The sequence below is a fragment of the Pongo pygmaeus genome, chromosome 9 (assembly GCF_028885625.2).
Source record: "Pongo pygmaeus isolate AG05252 chromosome 9, NHGRI_mPonPyg2-v2.0_pri, whole genome shotgun sequence".
NCBI classification, from domain to species: Eukaryota; Metazoa; Chordata; class Mammalia; order Primates; family Hominidae; genus Pongo; species Pongo pygmaeus.
The window spans coordinates 126,500,909-126,521,720 of NC_072382.2; the positions used below are offsets into that span (position 1 = coordinate 126,500,909).

A 20,812-nucleotide genomic window follows, 5' to 3' on the forward strand; every position below is an offset into this window, starting at 1 on the left:
GCAGAGAAACTGAGACCTAAAGGAGACCTCACCCTTGGTAGGAAAGAACATGGCAGAATTTGGACACAGACCTGCACCTCATACTATGCCCAGCTCTCCCTCAGTAACAACAGAGATCTCTTCCAGATGGGCAAGAAGTGTTTAATTAAGGATTCCGTGGTGTGGGAGAGGAGCCCACGTGAGCTTCCTCTCCCCTGTCCCTGAAGAGGAAGCAGATGAGGTACACGTACCCCCTAGCCGGGAGCACTCAAGCTCCAGCAGAAAGCGTACCAACTCCATCCCTCTGCTGTTCAGAGTAGCTTAGAGTCTCCTCCCCTTCTCCACGTGACGAACAAGGACCCTTCTAAACACTAGAAGAGCTGCTCTGAGCCTGTGAGGAGAAGCCCTCCTGGGTACACAGCTTGGGAAGGGGTCCACTTTGCATCCTCCTGAAGCTCAATTTCTAGAATTCTTAGTTTGAAAAGGCAACTTGTTTCTTATCTCATACAAACATTATGTATCTTTATTTAAATTTGCAAATGAAAACAACACATATTTCATGTTAGTTTTAAAAAGATATTCCCTATCCTCTGCCCCAGTAAAACCTAACCAAGCCAGCCCGACAGGTTATATCAATACAGGCAGCTGGAGTGGGAGCCAAGGGTGGTGTTAGATAGGGGGGTGGTACAGATCAAGGGGGCCCGGGAGACTCAGTGACTGGAAGTCTCTGCCACTCACTCTTGGTGAGTGGCTAATTTCAGCAGCTGGCTTCATAAGGAGGAGTCGGGGGTGGGTGGAGGCTCCTCCCAATTCCAGATCCACTTCCTCTTCTCCTTCTATCTGCTGGACACTTAGGTCTTACTGAGATGGTTTTCCCACAGTATAGAGAGGTGGGGGCAGAGTACTAAGGGTCAGGAGTGTGACTCTTTCCCATGACTCAGGCCTCTGTGCTAGAGGTGACCCCTATAGGAAGGAGAGACCCCAAATCATTTAGCCAATGAGTGGCGGGGTCATCACACCAGAGAGCCAGCTTGACTCTGGGCAGGCACCATCACAGGCACAGCACCCATGCGGCTCAAGCCAGAGGAAGAAACCCCACCAGGGATGGGGGATATTGGTTGAGGGTGGGCCCCATCTGTCGTGGGCAGTCTTGGTGAGGGCAGGGCCTGGCTGGAGAGACTGGGCGTGGGGGTCAATGCACCAGGCCTGGGGGGGCCATGGGGTGGCCGGAGGGCTCGTGCAGAGGTGACAGAGGAAAGGGTCCCATTCTTGGAGATTGTGTCTGAGCTCTTGGGCCAGGGCAGGGTCCGGGGAGCAATGGCATCCTCCCTAGTCATCAAAGAAATAACAAGAGGTCAGAAGTGGGTGGGGGAAGGAGGAGAGTTTCTACCTGCTTGGTCTTATATGCCACCTCTGCCTGCACACTTCAATACTCCTTTCCCTCTCCCTTAAAACCTGCCCATAGGAATGACGTTTCAGCCACTGACCCCATCCCAATAGATGAGAGCTGCCTGAACTCCCAGACTCTGTGAGGAGAGCTGGGAGAGCCCCCGCTACAGCAGACACCAGGGACACTTACTTGATATCATTGGCTGGCTCCTCCAGGGCCTTGCCCCGGCGGTGGTACAAGAGGACCAGCCCAGCCAGCAACCCCAGTCCAACCAGGGTACCCACAACAGCTCCAGCAACCACCGCAGCTCCAGGCCCTGGAAAAGGCATCATGTCAGAGGAGGACACCCAGCTGAGGGCTTCCCACCCCTCTCCAGTCCCACTCCCCCGACCCCATCTGCCACCGTACACATTCCCTCTTTTTCCCTGTCAAGGAGAGGGGTGGCTGTTGAGCAGGAAATGACCAGTCACTGACCAACCATTTATACAAACATTTGATCAGGGCAAGCTCCATGCCCTGTTACAATGAGAGGCCTCAGCAGACAGGCCTCCTCCCCACTTGCAACCCCTCCCCCACCATGTGGTTAAGACCACTCTTCTTAACCACACTTACCCCTCACTGACCCCTTACCCCTTACCACTCTTACCCCTTACTGACCCCTTACCCCTTACCACTCTTACCCTTCACTGACCCCTTACCCCTTACCACACTTACCCCTTACTGACCCCTTACCCCTTACCACACTTACCCCTCACTGACCCCTTACCACACTTACCCCTCACTGACCTGTGCTCACTTCCAGGGTCACATTACACTGGGCAGTGCCCACCTCATTGTGGGCCTTGCAGACATAGACTCCAGCCATGGAAGAGGAAAGGTTGGTGAGGCTTAAAGACCCACGGATGACATCTGTGGACACAATTTAGCCATCAGTCCAGGGACCCTTTTTCCCATTAAAAAAAGAAAAAATCTTGTCCCTCCTCTGGAATGTCCCCTTTGACCCTCTGGGAGTCATGGCTTGTCTATTCCCTGATGGGGGGAGAGGTGTGACAGCTAGGCTGGGCTCCCAGCTGCAGAATAGCTAGTGCAATGACCTCCATTGCCACTCCTCAGTCAGTGCCCCCAGTGGATATCCGACAGGAGGCCACAAAGAAAGTGAAGCACAGAGAAACCAAAACACCATTTTACTTTTATTTCGGCAAGACAGTGTGATGAGAGAGAAAGAACACTGGGGCAGGAACTGGTAAACGTGGGTTCCAGAACAGGCTGTGTGACTGACTTTAAGCAAGTTAGTTGATATCTGAGGGTCTCTATTTCTCCATCTGTAAAATGGGGACAATATGACCTACCTGATGGTGTTGAAAGGACTGTATGGAGTAATCATTATAACAGTGAATGTTTATTGGCTGCTAACTCTGTGCCAAAGACTGCTCTAGATTCTTTATGTGTATGAACTTACCACAATTTCCCAACAAATCTGTGAGGTAATAAAGATTATTTTTGAAAAGAAAAAGCTACTATTATAAAAATGGTCATGTGAAAAGTAGAAAGAGAGGCAAAATGAAAATCCATATTCCCAGAACTTAGATCCAACAGTTGCTAACTTTTTGCCATATTTATTTGATTTCTTTCTTTTACTTAGATATTTTAAAGTAAATACTTCAGCGTAAATCTCCAAAAAAGCAGTACGTAGTTCCATATAACCACAATAGCATTGCCACGCCTAGGAAATTAATAACAGAACTATCTAAAATCATCAAATACTTCATATTAAAAATGTTTCAGTTATCCCTAAATTTTTTTTTTTATAACTGGTGTGTTCAAGTCACACTAATGAGTTCAAGCTGATATGTGTAAAATCCGCATTTTACAAATTCGGGAATGAAGGCACCGAGTCACACAGCTAGTCACTAGAAGAGTGACTAGAAGAGTGAATTTGAACACAGACACTCCAGCTGTAGAGCCTGTTTCATAACAGTATACACATGTGAATGCACCTAACACGATACCTGCTCCTGGCAGGGCATCTTTCTCTGCCCCACATCCTTCTCCTCCTCCCCAGTGCTTGTCAGCATTGGCTCCCCTTTTCACCCCAGTCCCTGTGGTACCTCTCATCTTTCCCCTTCCCCAGCCACAGTCTCCGCTGTTTCCAGAAGTGTCCTCACCTAATGCTGGTGCAAAGAAAGTCTGGAAGGATGGAAGCTGCCGATCCCACTGGTATTGGACAGCGGGCTTACTCCTTGGAGACTGGCAGCTCAGGGTCACGTTTGCCCCCACACGGGGCATACCCTGGAGACGGCAGGATGGAGGAGCTGGAGGAACTGGGCAGGGGGAGACAGATTAAAACCACACCCAGGAGACCCACAAATCCTCTCCCTCTGCCCTGCACCCTTCTGTCGCTTCATTTGTCCCTCCTCCAACTTTTGCCATTTAGGAGAGAGACTCACCAGACCTCCCAGTGCAGGTGGGGAGGGGTCCGGAAATCTGCTTCTCACTCACCCAGTACATTGAGTTCTAAGGTTTTGATGCTGTAGCCCCTAGATTTGCCTTGTTTGTCTTGCACATTCACGGAGCAGCTGTAGGGGCCAGAGTCTTTCTCCTGGAGACCCTCCAGCCGCAGGGACAGGTTCCGGGAGGGCATAGAGTACACCAAGGATACTCCAGGTTTGCTTGTTGTGACCCCATTGATGTAGGACAACACCTGGTGTGGGGCATAACACATCCCTGTCATTACTACATGTGTCTACTGTGCCCACAGGCTCAGCCACTCTCCCTCCCCCAGCTGGCATTCTCCAAATGCCCCTCACATGCACCCATTCTTCTAACCTGAACCAGCTCCCCATTCACCTTTTGTCCCTAGCCCCCTCTCACTGTCCCTGGGTCCTGTTCACCAGAACAGTTCTTGGTTCCTGTGCATTGTCTCATCTCCCAATTGCGGTGTTTAGAAAGGTGACATAATAGTGGGAGGAGGAACATGTAAACAGGAGGTATGTATATATGCAACTCAGACTGCTGGGGTGGATCCAGGTTTGTAAGACCTGAAAGTTACACAATGGAGGAGGCATCTTGGAGGAAAAAAATATTAAAAATACATTTTAAAAGTATCAAATGAGGCTGGGCACGTTGCCTCATGCCTGTGAGCACTTTGGGAGGCTGAGGCAGGTGGATTGCTTGAGTCCAAGAGTTCAAGACCAGCCCGGGCAATACGGTGAAACACAGTCTCTACAAAAAATACAAAAATTAGCCTGGCATGGTGGCATGTGCTTGTAGTCCCAGCTACTCAGGGGGCTGAGGTGGAAGGATTACTTGAGCGGGAGCGGTAGAGGCTGTAGTGAGCCAAGACTGTACCATTGCATTCCAGCCTGGGCAACAGAGTAAGACCCCTGTCTCAAAAAAATCCAAATGACTTCCTTGAACACAGTTTTCAGTGGTTCTGAACATTGTTTCATTCTTTTCTGGGTAAATCTGTATTTGGATGTAAGCCTGGTGTCAAGACAGATGGGTGGGAGATTGTGGGAGAAGATGGCCCCTTGGCTTTCGAGGTGGTATAAAGGGGGGCAAAGTGACAGAAGAGAATCATTTGGGAAGAGAAGTGGCCTGTGACTTGACAGTATTCAAAGCAGAGAATGTGAACACAGAAATATGGTAACTTTTTTTTTTTTTTTTTTTTTTTTGAGACAGAGTCTTACTCTGTCGCCCAGGCTGAAGTGCAGTGGCTGGATTTTGGCTCACTGCAACCTCCACCTCGTGGATTCAAGCGACTCTCTTGCCTCAGCCTCCCAAGTAGCTGGGATTACAGGCGGGTGCCACCATGTCCGACTAATTTTTGTATTTTTAGCAGAGACGGGGGTTTCACCATATTGGCCAGGCTGCTCTCGAACTCTTGGCCTCAAGTGATGTGCCCACCTCGGCCTCCCAAATTGCTGGAATTACAGGTATGAGTCACTGAGTCAGGCCAGAAATATGCTAACTTTTATAAGTCGTGTGTGTTACTTCCCCTAAGCGTTTCCCAGTCCTCAACTTCCATTTTTCCCCTCCTCCTCTCCTCCCCCATAACCAAGTAAAATGCCTCTCCACTTTTACAGTATTTTGTGTGCTGGATTTTTAGGGAAAGTCGGCAAAAGATAATTGTTTGGGAAGTCTCCAATATCAGAACAAAAACTGAACTGGTGAAGACTTCTGCTCTTCCCTGAAACTCATTCCCTGGCCCTCATTCCCTCTCCACCCCTCCCTCCGCTACCAGCTCTTTGCTTACAACCCCCGCTGGGCGCAACTTGCCGCTGGCTGAGAGGCGCTCTTCCCTCACCTGATCCTCCTTTTCTTTGTGTTTGAAGAACCACATCACAAAGGGCACCTCCCATGGCTGGGCTGAAGACACCTCCCCGTGCAAGGTGTACCACGCTGGAAGCACCACTTCCCCTCCCTCCACCGCCTGCAACCGGTTGGCGGGCAAGTGCAGTTGCAGCTGGGCCCGCGAGGGGGGCGCTGGAGACAAGAGCGAGGCGTGAGTGCCCAGGACCGGCTCCCAGCTGCGCCCGCGGACCCTGCCCGACGCGGCTTCACGAGAGAGTGAGGAAAGTCGCTTTAACTGGAAAGAGGAACCTTGTGGGGTCCGGCCCCTGGAGGCCTCGAGAGGTGCCCAGGGACCACTGGCTCAGTGTCCTGCTTCCCATTTCATCACGGCTTCTCTCCACCGCCAGCCTCTGCAGTTGTAGCGGGGATGGGGACATATTTCTATGCATTTATTCGTATCCAGAGGCGCAGATTTCTGAGCATCAAAGAGAGGGGGCAAATTTCCAGCGAGGAGGGGAAGATATCAGGAGAAAGGGCAGATCGACTGTTTATGTTGTACGCTCCACGTAGCCCACTTGCTTCCCTAGTTTTCCTGAGGGAGAGTAGAGATGCTGCTCAGGGCCGCCAGGGTCCCTCACTCCCGAGTTCTCAAAGGACGGAGGGGTTTGGGAGGCCGCCTGGTTACCTATTAACCCTGCGGCTCCTTCTGAACTTGCCAGGAGCTGGAGAGAGCAGAGCGGCCCAGCGCCCAAGCCTGACCCAGTGAATGCGATGCTCCCCGCCCTCCCGCGCAATCCGAGGCGGGCTTCCCTCGGAAAACGGAGGGTTGAAACCCAGAAAGCTCCTCGGAGCCCTTCTGAGGTCCGGGCGATCTGGGCAGAGACCTCTCAGGTGGCAAGGAATTAAGGGCAGCGCGAACGACGGTCTCTAGACAAGTATAAAGCCTCCCCCGAGTGTGTCCGGCGCTCAGGGGGTGGACCGGGGTGTTGGTTTCAAGGAGGGGGCCATCGTTTGCACCACGGCGTCCAGAAATACTCATCCTTTGCCCTTCGGGGAGGCAACAGAGCAGCCAACTGGTAAGCCCTTTGGGGAATAACCTTGGGCTTGCACGCGGCCAGGCCTGAGGATGCTGGCCGCTCTAGTCCCGGGCCCTACTCCCTCCAGGCCTCGGCCCTCTGCCTCGGAGCAGAAGACGCCACCTCCGCGTGGCGAGCAGGCGGCCAACGCCGCGGGAAGAGGCCGCAGCCAGGCCCCTCTCTCCACCCTCGCCCTCGGAGAGCCAGGCTGAAGGCCTCTAAGGGCTGGGAGCCGATCCGGCCAGGATGCAAGCCACCCCCACCGCTTCCCGGCTGCGCCGTACAGAACCCCCACCTCTGTTACTTGGCCTTCGCAGCATCCCCCTTCCCATTTCCTGGAGGATCTCTGCGGTCTGGGCAGGAAATTTGTACCCAGTGATAAGGCAGAAGACAATGAAGGGGGGGCCAACTAGACCGGAGGCTCTACGGGAGGAAACAGTCCCCGCCTCAAGGAGCTGGACGCCCCCTGGGGACCCGGCCCGCTGGCCATTCCGCTGAGGCCGGGCACGCCTGGAGCCTGCAGGTGCTGCCGGCTCTCCCCCAGCCTTTCTACAACACACACCCAGCGGCCAGAAACGGTTTCCGCCGGGAAACTGCCTGGGGCCCAGAAGGGGCGCGCCCTTCCTTCACCTTGTGGACCACCAGCGACCTCCCCAGGTCCCACATTTATAATTCCACTTTCCAGAAGGTAGAGGAGAGTTAAAAGAGATAGTAACGGACACACTGGGGTCTGGGCACATGCTCCTTGCCCTTCGCCCTGTCAGAAACTAGGAACAAAGAGGCCCTGAGGCTTTTCTGCTCTCCCTCCTGGGTGTCTGCTGGCTCGGAAGTCACCCAACTGGTCCGTTTTTTTCGGTCCCAGGGTCCACGGAGCCACTGGGAGAGAAAAGGAGGCTGGTTGGGTCTGAGCGAAGGACACTGGGACAGCCCAAGAAAGGGACCCTTCCGGCCCACAGCCCTCTCCGAGGCCAGAGTGAGGAAGCCGGCAGGGGCCGAAGAAGAGCGAAATGGGCCCGCTCCCCAGGGCTACTATTTTTAGTCTCCCTCTTTCTCTGAGAAACTCCCCCCGCGGGCTTCTCACGCCCCAGGGGCAGCAGCACTGAGCCGCCGAGGAGCGTACTGAGCCGGAGAGCCTCCTCGAGAGCCCAGAAGAGCGGAGCCGGGCGCCTGCCCGTTGCCCCGGGGTCACCAGTGCCATTTAACCCTCGAGTGGCTGGCGGGAACTGGACAACCCCCAGGGGAGCCGATAGGAACTTTTGAGTCCAGGTCTTCAGTATGACAAACTGAGGCTCAAAGCTGGGGTAGGACAAAGGGTTGCAGATGAGCAGCAGGTGAAGCCTGGGACACACAGGCAGCCAACTTGAGCTGTCCTCACTGGCTTCAGAGATTCCCCCAGCCCCCACCCCCCACAAGGAAGGGGGATAGAGTTGGGATGGAAGGCAGAAGGAACAGAGCTGAAGCTGAAGTTGGGAAAGCCGGGATGAGAAGTTTGAGGGATCCTGGAGCAGACCCACCAAGCCCAGAGGGACAGAAGGCTACTCGTGGCTTTGGTGTGGCCTGGGGGGCTGTACTTGAGACTCATTTTGTCCAAGGACTATAATATTGCATGCCCCGACACCTGTGGAGCACAGAACAGGCTAAAGGGGACACTGGTGATCCTCATCTCAGTCCCCATCATTGCAGAATTTCACTCTACAGCTTTCCAGGCCTTACTTGTCCTGACATCCTCCAACCTGAAAAATGAGTTAAAGTCAATATAGCTAAACCCACCCTTCACTCCCATTCGAGATCCTTGAAGGGAGATGGCAAGAAAGCTGAGGGACAGCAAGTGAAATAGTTTAAAAGGGCCTAGTCCTGCCGGGTCCTTCTCTCCCAGATGGAGTTCTGAGCCACCCCAGCTTCAGCTGAAGCCAGCGCCCCTGGAGGCCTACAACACTTCCCAAACACTTGCTGCAAGGAGGTCCCCTTCCTCTCTGACCCTTGGCCACCCTCCTCCCAATTTCCCCTCGTCCCTTTGGCTCTGGGAACCAACAGTGGTGGTGGGCCTTGGGGGGGGGGGGGGTGGTCACAATTCTGTTTCTCTGTGCGTTTGAACCCCTCCCCCATTTCCTGTGTCCCAAATGACCTCACGGTCGTCCTTTTGGGGGCACCTCCCTTGATTCCCAGGGCAGGAAGCAGGAGGGGGCAAGAGACAGCATTTGCGCTGGGGAATTGACACGAAGTGCGTGTGTCAAGCCTGGGGACCAGGGGTATTTCCCCGGGGGATCTTCCTCATCAGCTTGTATGTGGGGTCGGGGATGAGAGGGGGCTAGAGTTAAGTCCTTAAGCTCTTTACCCAGTGTCTCATCTAGCGGCTCAGCTCATCCGGCTCTGCTAGGTGGGGGGTGGGGAGTGGACAGGGTGAGGAATGGTTCCGATAACTCACCCCAGAGGTATCCAGGTCTTCCGAGAGATGCCCTTACCTTCCCCCGCCATCTGCCCCCACACCCAAACTGGGGGCTGTCCCCGCCAAAGCGAGAAGTCAGCGCCAGCCAGTGATGCCCTGGAGTGGGATTAGGAGGTCAGGGGAGGAGGGCGAGTCGTGGGACCCAGTTCCGCAGCAGTGGCCAAAGTTCTCCCTCAGGGTCGAACTCACCCCATCTCGCATCCCAAGTCCCCTCCAGGTCCGGGTTTCACTCACCGAGGGCACTCAGCCCCAGAAACAAAAACCGCAGCAAGTTGGTCACCAGGGGCCCCGGGAGGGAAATCATGGCCCTCCCTGGCCGGGACGGAGTCAGGGGCGCCAGCTGCGGGACGCACGGACCTGCAGGTGCCGAGGCTGCGCGACGGCGGGAGCGTGCGCGGGAGCCTGGCCGCTGACACCCAGGGCGGCTGCAGCCCAAGTCTGCGCGCCTGTGTGCCGGTGGCGGGGTGGGGACCGACGGCGACAGCGGGGCGGGGCATTCGAGGGGGCGGAGAGGTCGCCGTCCTCCCGGGCGGGGCGCGCGGGGTCTGCCGCCCGGGGGCGCCCCCAGCGCGCGGACGGCGGGATCCTGCGGCCTCCTCTAGGTCTGGACGCAGGGAGGGGTGAGGTAAGCTCTGATGCCCCACGAGCCAGCCAGGGAGTAGAGGGGGAAGAGGAGGCTCCAGAACTATCCTGAGCCATAACCTCCCCTTCCGCCGGGGTAGGATAGGAAGGGTGACCAGGAAGGGTGGGAAATTTGGGGACTATCCGAAGTCAGAACCACCCGTAACTCCTGACATGTAAACGCTCCTGGTCTCTGGCTCCAAGCTTGGGGGTGGCGCATCCCCGGCCCAATCAGGGCGGCCTTCCTGAAGGAGGAAGAGGGGAGCAGCGTTTTCCAGCTGCAGGGAGAGGCCGGAGCGCCGGCCGCGCGGGCTCCCTTGTACAGCGGGAATCTGTGGCTTTCCTGGCGGCGGGGGTTGCGCGGCCACCGGAGCGCGGCAGCGAGGGCGACGGCAGAGGTCGCGTGGGAGCCCAGGGCGCCCCGGGCCGCGCCAGTGGGGAATCTTCACCTGCGGGCAGGAAAAAGCGCTCCGCGAGTTCCGCAGACCCCAACCCAAGCTGGAGGATTACCCCGGCCTGTGCCTCATACTCCGAGCAGGGAAGGTTGGCACAAGGTAGTCCCGGGAGCTGAGCGGGAAACTGAGGCAACGTGCCTGCTGCTCCCAGCTTAGCCCCTGAGATGAGCGGCGTACGGGCCTGATGCTGACTGGGGAGGAGGGGCGGCTGCGGGAAGGCAGACAGGACAGTCCCTCCGTTTCTTCTTTATCCCCCAAATCTTCAGTGCCTCCCATCCCCGCAGTGAAAGGCTCAGGCGCGCTCTGATCCTTTAATTCCCGAGACTAGATCTTGTTCGCTGTGAATTGAATTTAACGCCCCCCTCCCCGCGCCATTCGGTCAAAAGGCGCCTCTGCGCCCTCTGGCGGCCGCCGCTCCCTTACAGAAAGGCATGCACCTGTTCTTGCTTTTCGTCCAACAGCCAAAAAAAAAAAAAAAAGATGCTTCAAACATCCCAGCACAGCTCAACCACCCAGCAAAGGTCAGTGAGGGCAGAAAGCATTAACAACGAATTCCTGTCTGGGAAGAAAAGCAGCCAGTCCTGCGGGACTCCATTTACTGCACATAGTTCTGCTGTTTTAAGAGTGTAGTCCCTGGGCCCACACTTCACACAAGGTCTTTTTCTATACAGCGCCCCATACGCCCTCTCAGCTGCTTCTTCCTAGTGTGACCTGCCTGGCCCCTCTTCAAATACCTGCCATGCAGTGGCTTTGAGAAATGCCTATGCAAACACGAAACTGCTCATGCAAACCCTGGAATCTAGTACTTGGCAGCTCAGTGGCGGCAAAGACAACAGGAAGAGATACCTGCCAATCTCACACTCTTGTGTAGGGAGCTACAAACTTGGACTTGGCCAAGCAGATTGTGTGGTGGGGTTGGGGGCTGTTGGTTTGGTTTTCCTATTCCATCACACTCAAATTTTTCTTGGCTTTAGTCTGCATTGCAAACCATCTCTTGTAAACACCCCTCCTTTGTTTCCAGACAAGTCACCCCAAATAAGTAACTCCTTCCAAGAGAGGAAGTACAAAGTCTTTTAGTTCTAACCCAGAAACACCAAGTATCTAATCACACAGGCTGTGCTTATCCTGATCAAGTGCTATATAAGGTGTAGCCTCAATAACATTCATTCCCTGTAGCTAACCTTTCCTTCAGAATTCAGATCCCAAATTACTTGTGACATGGGAAGTAAAGCAGCAACCAATGATTTGTAGTCAGTGAATGTCTCCATGTGACACAGGGGCAGTCTCTTCAAGATTCCTTGACCCTAAAGAATTGTCCTCACTGTCTCCTGTCTCCTATTTCAGCTAATTCTTTCCTCTGACCCCAAGGCAGTCAAGCTGTAGAAGTTAGCAGAGCAGCTCCATTACTTTGTGAAAGTTTTCGCCAAGATGCATTTTAGGGTGTACTGCTCTCCACGCTGGTGTAAATCATGAATGCTGACACAGATGATCTATATGCGACCTGGGAACTGCTTACATACACGTGTCCAAGAGCTAGTTCATAGTTTCATATGTTAGAGACTTGCAGGTCATTAGTGTTTCTTCCAATCACATCTCATCTTAGATTTCGAAAGTAATTCCTAATATTTACCTTTACATTTGAATATACTTTCTCTGTCCCCGTTGAATAAGTTATAAGGCTTCATTAAGGTCTAAATAGTCCATTTCTTATTTTCAGCAGTGCTCATAGTTATCTGACATCCTGCTATCTTCTTTTCTAGACTGTTCTGGCCAAAGAGACTGGAGATCCAGTATCAGCAAGCTACTTTCTTGGTAAACCTCCATTTCCCAATGCTCATCTTTGTCCTTTACCCCCACCCATCCCAAGGCAAATGATGAAAACATCTATTGGATCCAGCCTTTACTATCTTCTCCATGCTGCTCATAGTGGGTCTAAAAATGTTCCATTCTCGGTAATGTTTGGTAGGTCTCAAACATCCTCACGAAATGTTCCCCAAATGTTCTGCCCCAGCTAAGCAACTAATAACAATGGGAAGATGCAGAAAAAAAAATGCATGGAGCATAATGTTAGTTTTGGGACTGGTCAGTGGCAACGTTTTAGAGATGCCATGAAGAATTCCTGGTAATAATGCTTTTTCCTACAGCATTTAGCACTGAATACTATGAGATTACGGCTAAAAGATGGTCAAGACTGCCTCAGCCATTAGGATCAGAATTCTAAGTTCCAAAGAAGAGCAAACTCAAGAGGATTTCCTCAGGCCTCTGCCTATAGATGCTGCTGGAGGAGAACAGGTGCTATACTCAAAACATTCTCATTTTATTTATATTCTCCCTGAACTAGTACTGAACTCCATAACCCCAGACTCAAATAACAGAAATAAAAGCCATCTCATTGATTATAAGCTCTCTAGTTATTACAAAAATAAATAAGCATCAATCAACCAACAGGCATCAGAATGAGAAAATCACTGATTTGAGAACATTCAGGCTGCAGGAAAAGAACACTTTTTGTTAATATGTAACTGTATCTTCAGTAGTATAGAAAAATGAGAAGAACGAGAGTTCTTACCTGGATTTGTGGCCCACTTAAAGTAGAGCACCTGAGAGATGCTGGAAAATCATAAAGATAAATAACCAATCTAACAAATTCCTGCCATGAGACCAAAGTGATCCTTGACTACTCTATTAGTAAGCGATTCTGAGCCAAGAGTACTAACCTGTAAGTGGAGTGGTGGTTGGCCCATTAGAAATCTCTGAAAGATCTAAACATGACAGTTACCTTCCTAATGGACTCATACCTCTCAATTCCCTCTCCTAAAAAATACTTCTGGGCTGGCCCCAGTGGCTCACACCTGTCATCTCAGCACTTTGGGACGCCAAGGTGGGAGGATCGCTTGAGGACAAGAGTTTGAGACCAGCTCGGTGGAAACATAGCACGATCCCGTCTCTACCAAAAAAAGGAAAAAAAAAAAAAGTGAAAAACATTGCTGGCGTGGTGGCACTTGAGCCTGTAGTCTCAGCTGCTCAGGAAGCTTTGAGGCAGGAGGATTACTTGAGCCCAGGAGTTCGAGACTGCAGTGAGCTACAATTGTACTCCTGCACTCCAGCCTGGGTGACAGAGCAAGACCCTGTCTTAAAAAAAAAAAAAAATGTTTCTACTGGATCTTCCTTCCTTTTGAGAGATAGCAAGATTACATCAATTTTCCAGTTGTACTCCTTGAGAGGTGCCCCTGAGTACTGAGTGTAAAAGATGAGGAATGAGTCTTTTACAAATTAATGTACTTAGGGTCAAAAGGATTATCCTAGTCATTTTTCAAATAATTACAAAATGAGATGTCCAGTGACTTTTGGTACTCTGACAATAATGACATTGGTCAGTGAGGTATAGAGAATGAAAGGATGTAAAGATACCCTGCTCTGTTTGTTCTCTTCATTCTTAGCAGTCAAGTCAGAGCGCAGCCCCCACTGCCAGTGCAGCCACACTCTGCTACAAAAAGCTCAACTAGTACGCCAAGGGGCCAGGAATTACTTTAATTTTTTTTTTTTTTAAAAAGGTTTAAATGGCAACACAACTGTAAAGTTGGTACATCACAGAAACAAAGGTCTTTGCAGGCAATACTGATTGGAAATAGCAAAACACTTGGTTGGTGAAAAAAATGAAAATCTAAATTATATACAATAGTAGCTAAGGGTGATATTGAAAAACAGTCTTTTTAACTGTGAATCAAGATTTAACTTGCCATTATCTATTGCTTATTTATTCAGGGTTGTAAATATTACTTATATAGAGACATAGAGATGTGTAAAAATGAAACATTGTGAAAAAAATACAATTTTTCAATTTCATATGAAACTCAAAAGTATAAGTTTTGTCCAATATGGAATGTACCTACATTTGTTTATATTAGGGCTCTAAAATCCATTTAAAAATTGTTTTTCTGTTTTTAAAAAAGAAATAGCTGACCCACCATGCAAGTTCGCTATATATCTTGCTTGCTCAAAATGAGCATTTTCAGGTGAGGTCTGTTTTTTCTGGCCCAAGTCTACTATGATTCCTTAGAAGTCGTACTGGCCCAATTGAAGAAAGGGTTTCCATGAAGAGTCTGATGACGGCATCTGGATGAGGGGTGGTCCCGGTAATGGGAAGTGAGTAGAGAAGAAGGAGCTAAGAGCCCAAATCCTTATGAAGGATGACATTCAGTTGTTAAATTTTAAGGGGTATCCAATGGCTTTTTCCAGGCACTCAACTAAAGAGCCTGCGGAAAGAAAATCCCTCTCTACTTCTACAAATTTGATGTAGATGGATTTGGGGGAAACTCCGGGATCCACAATACAGTTCTGAGATAAAAACCCATTAATACCAACCCAATCTTTGCTGAAGGTTTTGGTATTCGCTTGGAAATGCAAAAATAAGCACTGCTGTAGAGTCCTGACCTCAGCAATCCCGAGGTAGCAATAGATAATTCGGGTGGGTTCTATTTCCACCTGTAATGAGGCTTGTGCTGAAAGGGTTTCCAGGTCAACCCGGCCCTCTTTTCCTGGGTCCAGGGAACGTTGCTCCATGTGTGGTGAGAGGGGCCTCTCAATACATTCTTCATAGCCAATGGCATAAAGGCCTGGGCTTTTAGGAATACCCCCAGGCAATAAATATTGAACAACATTCCCACCAGTTGGTTTGGAGTGGGCAATGGGTATCCATTCAATTTCCATGTGCAGCTCTAAGCACCTAGCTTCGCTAATAGTGATCTCTAAAAATTTGTAGTAAACATTTTTCCAGTTCATTTTCTGCACTCGGGTCATAATGATCCGTCCTTCAGGCTTCTCAGAGTTGAAGTACTCCCGAAGTCGCTTGCCAAGGGGCACCTGGGAGCTGATCTCAGCATAATGGTAACGGATATCCTCTTTCCAACGGGTGTTATAACCAATTCCAAAAATGGCCAGTTTATTAGAAAGATGGAGCCTTGAAAAGTCTGTCCAGCTCTGAAAAAGTTCCCATTTCAACTGTACCGATTCCAAAATCTGTACAATATTCTGCATGATGTCTCTCTTCCTGGAAAGAGAAATAAAAGTCAATAAGTATCTAGAACAGCGGTGTCAGACAGAACTTTCTGTGATGATGGAAACGTTCTGTATCTGCTTTCCAATATGGTGGCCACTAGAATATAAAATGTGGCTGAGGTATTACATTTTTAATTATATTTAGTTTAAAATTGCATTTAAATAGCCACATGTGATTAGTAGCTACTGTACTGGGCAGTGTAAGTCTAGAAAATCAACTTATTAAAATGAAAAGAAACACACCCCTAGCAAGTTTCTAAGAATTAACGATAAACTGCTTTCCATGACTTCTACAGCCTCACTGTATATCAGAATCAATACCTTAAGACTCTAGGATTTCAGAAATCTATGGATCATAATATTTTAAAGTGGCTGTTATATCTATGGTGGCCTTCAGACCTAACTACCTACCAAAATAAGGTGGAAAATGCTGTATTTAGAAAAGAAAAGTATCTGGCGTCACTTAAAATAATTAACAGCTTAATTTCTAACCTGGAAATTCAGAAAGTCCAATAATGGGCTTTGTGTGTGTTGTGGGAAAATATACAACTGATTATGACTAATGACCTTTTTAAAATGACATTTTCTATTTGTCTGAAATTCATTACTAATCCCAAAATTAGTCAGGTTAGCACAGAATTAAGATCTGGAAATTCAGATGGAAAAGGCTCACATTAGGCTCAGATTTCAAGAGAGCAACATTGGAGATAATAAATTGAGACTGTTCTAGAAAACCCTTTATAAAGGGAAGCAAAAATATAGGAATTATTTCAATTTTGACTCATATACTTAACAGAAGAAGACAGAAAAGGCTGGAATTTTTATTTCACAGGTTGCTTAAGTCATGTAATTTGTATATATATGAAGCTAGATAAAGTTTGCTTCTCAAGTACAGCAAAACTTTGATACTGGAAGATTGGTTTGTTAAATATTAACTTGGCAACAAACTACTACCCCTCCACCATCAGTTACGGGTTTAACCTATAAAAACACTCAAGTACCACACTTACATACAATCATACACAGGCAAGAAAGGGGGGTGTGCGTGCTAACAGCTTCTTGAAAAAAGGCTCTGGAAGGAGCTTGATCCTTGAGACTTTTCCTGCTACATTCTCATACCTTCTAGGGGAGGAGCTTTGGGAACATTCTGGGGAGGCTTCACATGGCCATTCTCAGTCTATCCTCTTGCTCTCCTTGACTTTCTTTGCAAGATGGCAAAGAATTAATATTTTGTTATCAGCTGCTTCTTGGAGCTAAGACTGCCCTGGATTTACCCTCTATCCTTTAGTTTGTCTTGAAAGCTTTCAAGTATGAGAGTGGCTATCTAGATGAAATCACTACATTCTTGGGGAATTATTCCTCTTCTCAGAGGAGACAAAAGCACTTGGTCAATTTTATGATGTCTGATTGTGGTGCTTATGGGGCTAAGACATAGACCATATTTCTGCATAGGTCGATGCTTTAAAGGAAAATTATCTTTCATAGCTACCATCTTTCCCTGCCCTCCTTTGAAATGTTTTATTGATCTTACAGAGGACTATGCTAAGGAGTTGGGAGGGAGAGCAGAGATTTTTGTCTATTATGCTCAATGAAGTATCCCAATGCCTGACATATAGTAGGCACTTGAGAAACGTGTGTTGAATAAATGAGCAGACTAGGGGATTAGCTAGGTTCAGCTAATCCCATCTATACCTACAGAGAAAAAGAAATCCCATGCCCAAATCACGTTATTTTTTTCAGCATTGTTATGGCACTAATGCTATAGTCAGACCCTGCAAAGAACCGTTTTAAAGAAACTCTTGCACTGGAAAATAAATGGCCTACCCAGACCTTGTTCAGAATCTCTCACCCTGAGAGCTAAAACCTGGAGGAGAGGAAGCACAGGCTGGGTATTTCCACAGAGCCTGTCAGTTTCTCGCCCTGCTGATCTGAGCCTGAAGCTGATTTGGGCTCAAGATTCAAACCAGCATTTCAAAGCTCTGGAGCACAATGAGAACTGGACTCAGTTATTTAAACAATTCCTGAGAACTGTCTGTTAGATTTCCTGGTTTTTGAAGTTCCAATCACCAGAAAAGTTTAAGTGGTTTGAGGTTGGTGACATGAAATCCATAAAATTTGAGTTCATTCCTAGTTATACCAACTGAGCCTCCCTTGAAGGTCCTGAATGATTATAAGGAAGAGATAGGACACTTTAGTGAAAAAACCAGTGACTTTTTTTGGAGAATAAAGGTTTGAAGGTATAGATTTGTAATAACTCTCTTTTTTTTTGTTTTTTGTTTTTTTGGAGATAGGATCTTGCTCTGTCACCCAGGCTGGAATGCATGACTCACTGGACCTTTGACCTCCCAGACTCAAGTAACCCCCCACCTCAGCCTTCTGACTAGCTGGGACTACAGGCATATGCCACTATACCCAGCGAATTTTAAAAATTTTTGTGGAGATGAGGGTCTAGCTATGTTGCCTAGACTGGTTTTTAATTCCTGGGCTCAAGCAATCCTCCTGTCTTGGCCGCCCAGGATGCTGGGATTACAGGCATGAGCCACCGCGCTTTGCCTTGTAATAACTCACATTGTTTTTTTTTCGAGACAGAGTCTTACTCTGTTATCCAGGCTGGAGTGCAGTGGCACCATCTCGGCTCATTGCAACCTTTGCCTCTTAGGTTCAAGCGATTCTTGTGCCTCAGCCTCCCGAGTAGCTGGGATTACAGGTGTGTTGGCCACCACGCCTAGCTAATTTTTTGGTTTTTTTTTTTTTTTTTTGAGACAGAGTCTTGCACCTCCGTGTCCTGGGTTCAAGCAATTCTCTTGCCTCAGCCCCCCAAGTAGCTGGGATTACAGGCACCCGCTACCATGCCTGGCTAATTTTTTCTATTTTTAGTAGAGACAGGATTTCACTATGTTGGCCAGGCTGGTCTTGAACTCCTGACCTTGTGATCTGCCTGCCCCGACCTCCCAAAGTGCTGCAATTACCGGCATGAGCCACTGCACCCAGCCTAATTTTTGTATTTTTAGTAGAGACAGGGTTTCACCATGTTGGCCAGGCTGGTCTCAAACTCCTGACCTCAAGCGATCCACCCACACCTTGGCCTCCCAAAGTGCTGGGATTAAAGGCGTGAGCGTGAGTCATCATGCCCAACTTATTTTTTACAACATTAATCAGTTTTCCTTCCTTTGGTACACTTTGATGTCACACCCCTAAAAGACAACACTTCCCAATAAGAAATGGCCTTAAACTTACTGATGTGGGCGATTAGCTTCTTTTTTGAGGAATGAAATAATGGCTACAATTTGGGGGAAAAACTCCTCATCCCTGAACTCTCACCCTCTTCCCAGACATGGAATCAGATGACAATGGGAATTCTTTGATTCCAAAGAGAGACTCTGAAAAAGAAATGAGCATTTACAAAGGGGAGGTGGTAGTGGTGGCTTGCTGAATAAAAACAACTAATGTGGCCGGGCACTGTGGCTCACACCTGTAATCCCAACACTTTGGGAGGCCGAGGCAGGTGGATTACTTGAGGTCAGGAGTTTGAGATCAACCTGGCCAACATGGCACAACCCCATCTCTACTAAAAATACGAAAATTAGCCAGGCATGGTGACGCGCCTATAGTCCCAGCTACTCAGGCTGGAATTACAGGTGCTCGCAGTGAGCCAAGATTGCACCACTGCGCTCCAGCCTCGGTAATGGAGTAAGACTCTGTCTCAAACAAACAAACAAAAAACAACTAATGCTTTCTTGTTGTGCTGCCTGTTACCTATCACAGCCCCTTTTGCCTCTTCTCTACCATCTCTCAGACATCAAGATCACATGTGTGGGAAGAAGCACTCAAGAATAAGTGGGTGCTATCAATGCTCCAAGGTTAACAGGTGAAAAAAATGAATGGCGTTCCTTAATTTCCCCATAAATTTTCTGTCAGTATATTCTCCTCAGTAATTGTATTTAATCAGGGACTCACTTAAAGCTATTAAAAAGAACCACAAATATAATGTCACTGGTAATTCCAAGAACTACGATGTCCTTGCACAAAAGATAATGCTAAACTCAGGGAAGATCAAACTGTGTGGACCAGGGAGGACTCTGTCCCTGGACTTTCTTAGTCTTTCCTCTATCAACTGCTTTCTTCTTCAAATGTATAATAGGTCATCTAAGAGCTTTCTTTTTGATTCCCAAAATACTTCAGGTGTCCCTCTGGTCCGCGTATCATTTCACCTAACCTCAGATAAACCTCAGGTTCCTGTGACTCATCTTTGTGCCTTAATTAAACATCCAGATGTCCACATCCACACACAGGCAAACACCATAAACACACCTGTTTTCCTGTAACACATTTATTTCTTCTATAGAAAATTCTCAACATTTTAGATAATCACTGGAAGGGTTAAGCTAAGATATGAAAGAATGTATAGACATCTGGCCGGGTGTGGTGGCTCACGCCTGTAATCCCAGCACTTTGGGAGGCCGAGGCGGGCAGATCACCAGGTCAGGAGATCGAGATCATCCTGGCTAACACGGTGAAACCCCGTCTCTACTAAATGTACAAAAAATTAGCCGGGCGTGGTGGCGGGCGCCTGTAGTCCCAGCTACGCTGGAGACTGAGGCAGGAGAATGGCGTGAACCCGGGAGATGGAGCTTGCAGTGAGCAGAGATCGCACCACTGCACTCCAGCCTGGGTGACAGAGCGAGACTCCATCTCAAAAAAAAAAAAAAAAAAAAAAAAAAGAATGTATAGACATCACAGTTCCTGGAATTACCAGTGATGCTATGTTTGTGATGCTTTCTAATAGCTTTAAGTGAGTCCCTGATTAAATCTAAAGAATGAATAGACATGCCTCCTTGGTGAATGGCCAGAACTTTCATAACATGTCTAAATATTTTCTGATCTTCCCAATGGTCATTAAACGTAGGCAGACACACTTTCTGGAAAGGTGAAGCATCTACTTACTGTGCTTCTTCAGAAGATTCTTGTTTTATTTTTAATGTTCTCTTTGTGACAGGTATTTCATCTGAAAAGCAAAGATTTTGAAACAAGTTATATTTTCCTGAGTGGTGGCATGCATGTATGTAGGTAAGTAGCTATGTTTACTGATCATTCCATACTTTCCAAAACCAGGCTTTTATTCTAGTGTCAAACACTGTCCAATGCCAGATTTATAAATACAGCTCTTATATAATGAGATGCATACATTTATATGCAACATCAGAAACCAGCTCTACAAGTATAAAATTCTTCAAGGTCACCAGTGGATTTCTAGCTAGGAGCTTAAAGCTTAATTTCACTGCAGACATGATTTTAAAAGGACAAGAATAAAAATAATTCTATTTAGATTTTCTACGTAGGTTTTACAAAGCAATTATTCCCCCAATGTCAGGATCAACATATTCTGCATATTGCTTTTTCCCCAAAGGTTTGAGTGACTTAACTCTCTACAGCAAAACCAGTGTTATGGAATGCCAAAGTAATTTAGACCTTATTACTCCTTTGAAATTAATCG

General features: G+C 48.4%; 2 protein-coding genes across 6 annotated transcripts in view; both read right to left on the reverse strand.

Moving 5' to 3' along the window:
* Nucleotides 1–57: 57 nt before the first annotated feature.
* On the reverse strand, nucleotides 58–9,625 carry ESAM (endothelial cell adhesion molecule). 2 transcript variants are annotated; one of them, XM_054438718.2, is made up of 7 exons: nucleotides 9,419–9,625; nucleotides 5,676–5,854; nucleotides 3,869–4,070; nucleotides 3,535–3,690; nucleotides 2,156–2,278; nucleotides 1,559–1,685; nucleotides 58–1,308 (listed from the first exon to the last, which is right to left on the reverse strand). In XM_054438718.2, exons 1-7 carry the CDS (start codon nucleotides 9,486–9,488, stop codon nucleotides 993–995), a joined length of 1,173 nt encoding a protein of 390 aa, XP_054294693.1. In that variant the 5' UTR covers nucleotides 9,489–9,625; the 3' UTR covers nucleotides 58–992. The 2 variants fall into 2 exon arrangements, with proteins under 2 accessions (XP_054294693.1, XP_054294694.1); XM_054438719.2 differs by having other exon boundaries at nucleotides 9,374–9,450.
* A 4,151-nt stretch (nucleotides 9,626–13,776) lies between these two features.
* Nucleotides 13,777–20,812, reverse strand: part of MSANTD2 (Myb/SANT DNA binding domain containing 2) — a 35,064-nt gene continuing 28,028 nt past the window's right edge. For all 4 annotated transcript variants that reach the window (XM_054438713.2, XM_054438712.2, XM_063671536.1 and 1 more), the window contains exons 3-4: nucleotides 20,263–20,323; nucleotides 13,777–15,310 (exon numbers count right to left, since the gene is read on the reverse strand). In XM_054438713.2, the coding sequence (XP_054294688.1) occupies nucleotides 14,458–15,310; nucleotides 20,263–20,323 (914 nt within the window). In that variant the 3' untranslated portion in view covers nucleotides 13,777–14,457. The remainder of the gene's footprint in view (nucleotides 15,311–20,262; nucleotides 20,324–20,812) is intronic.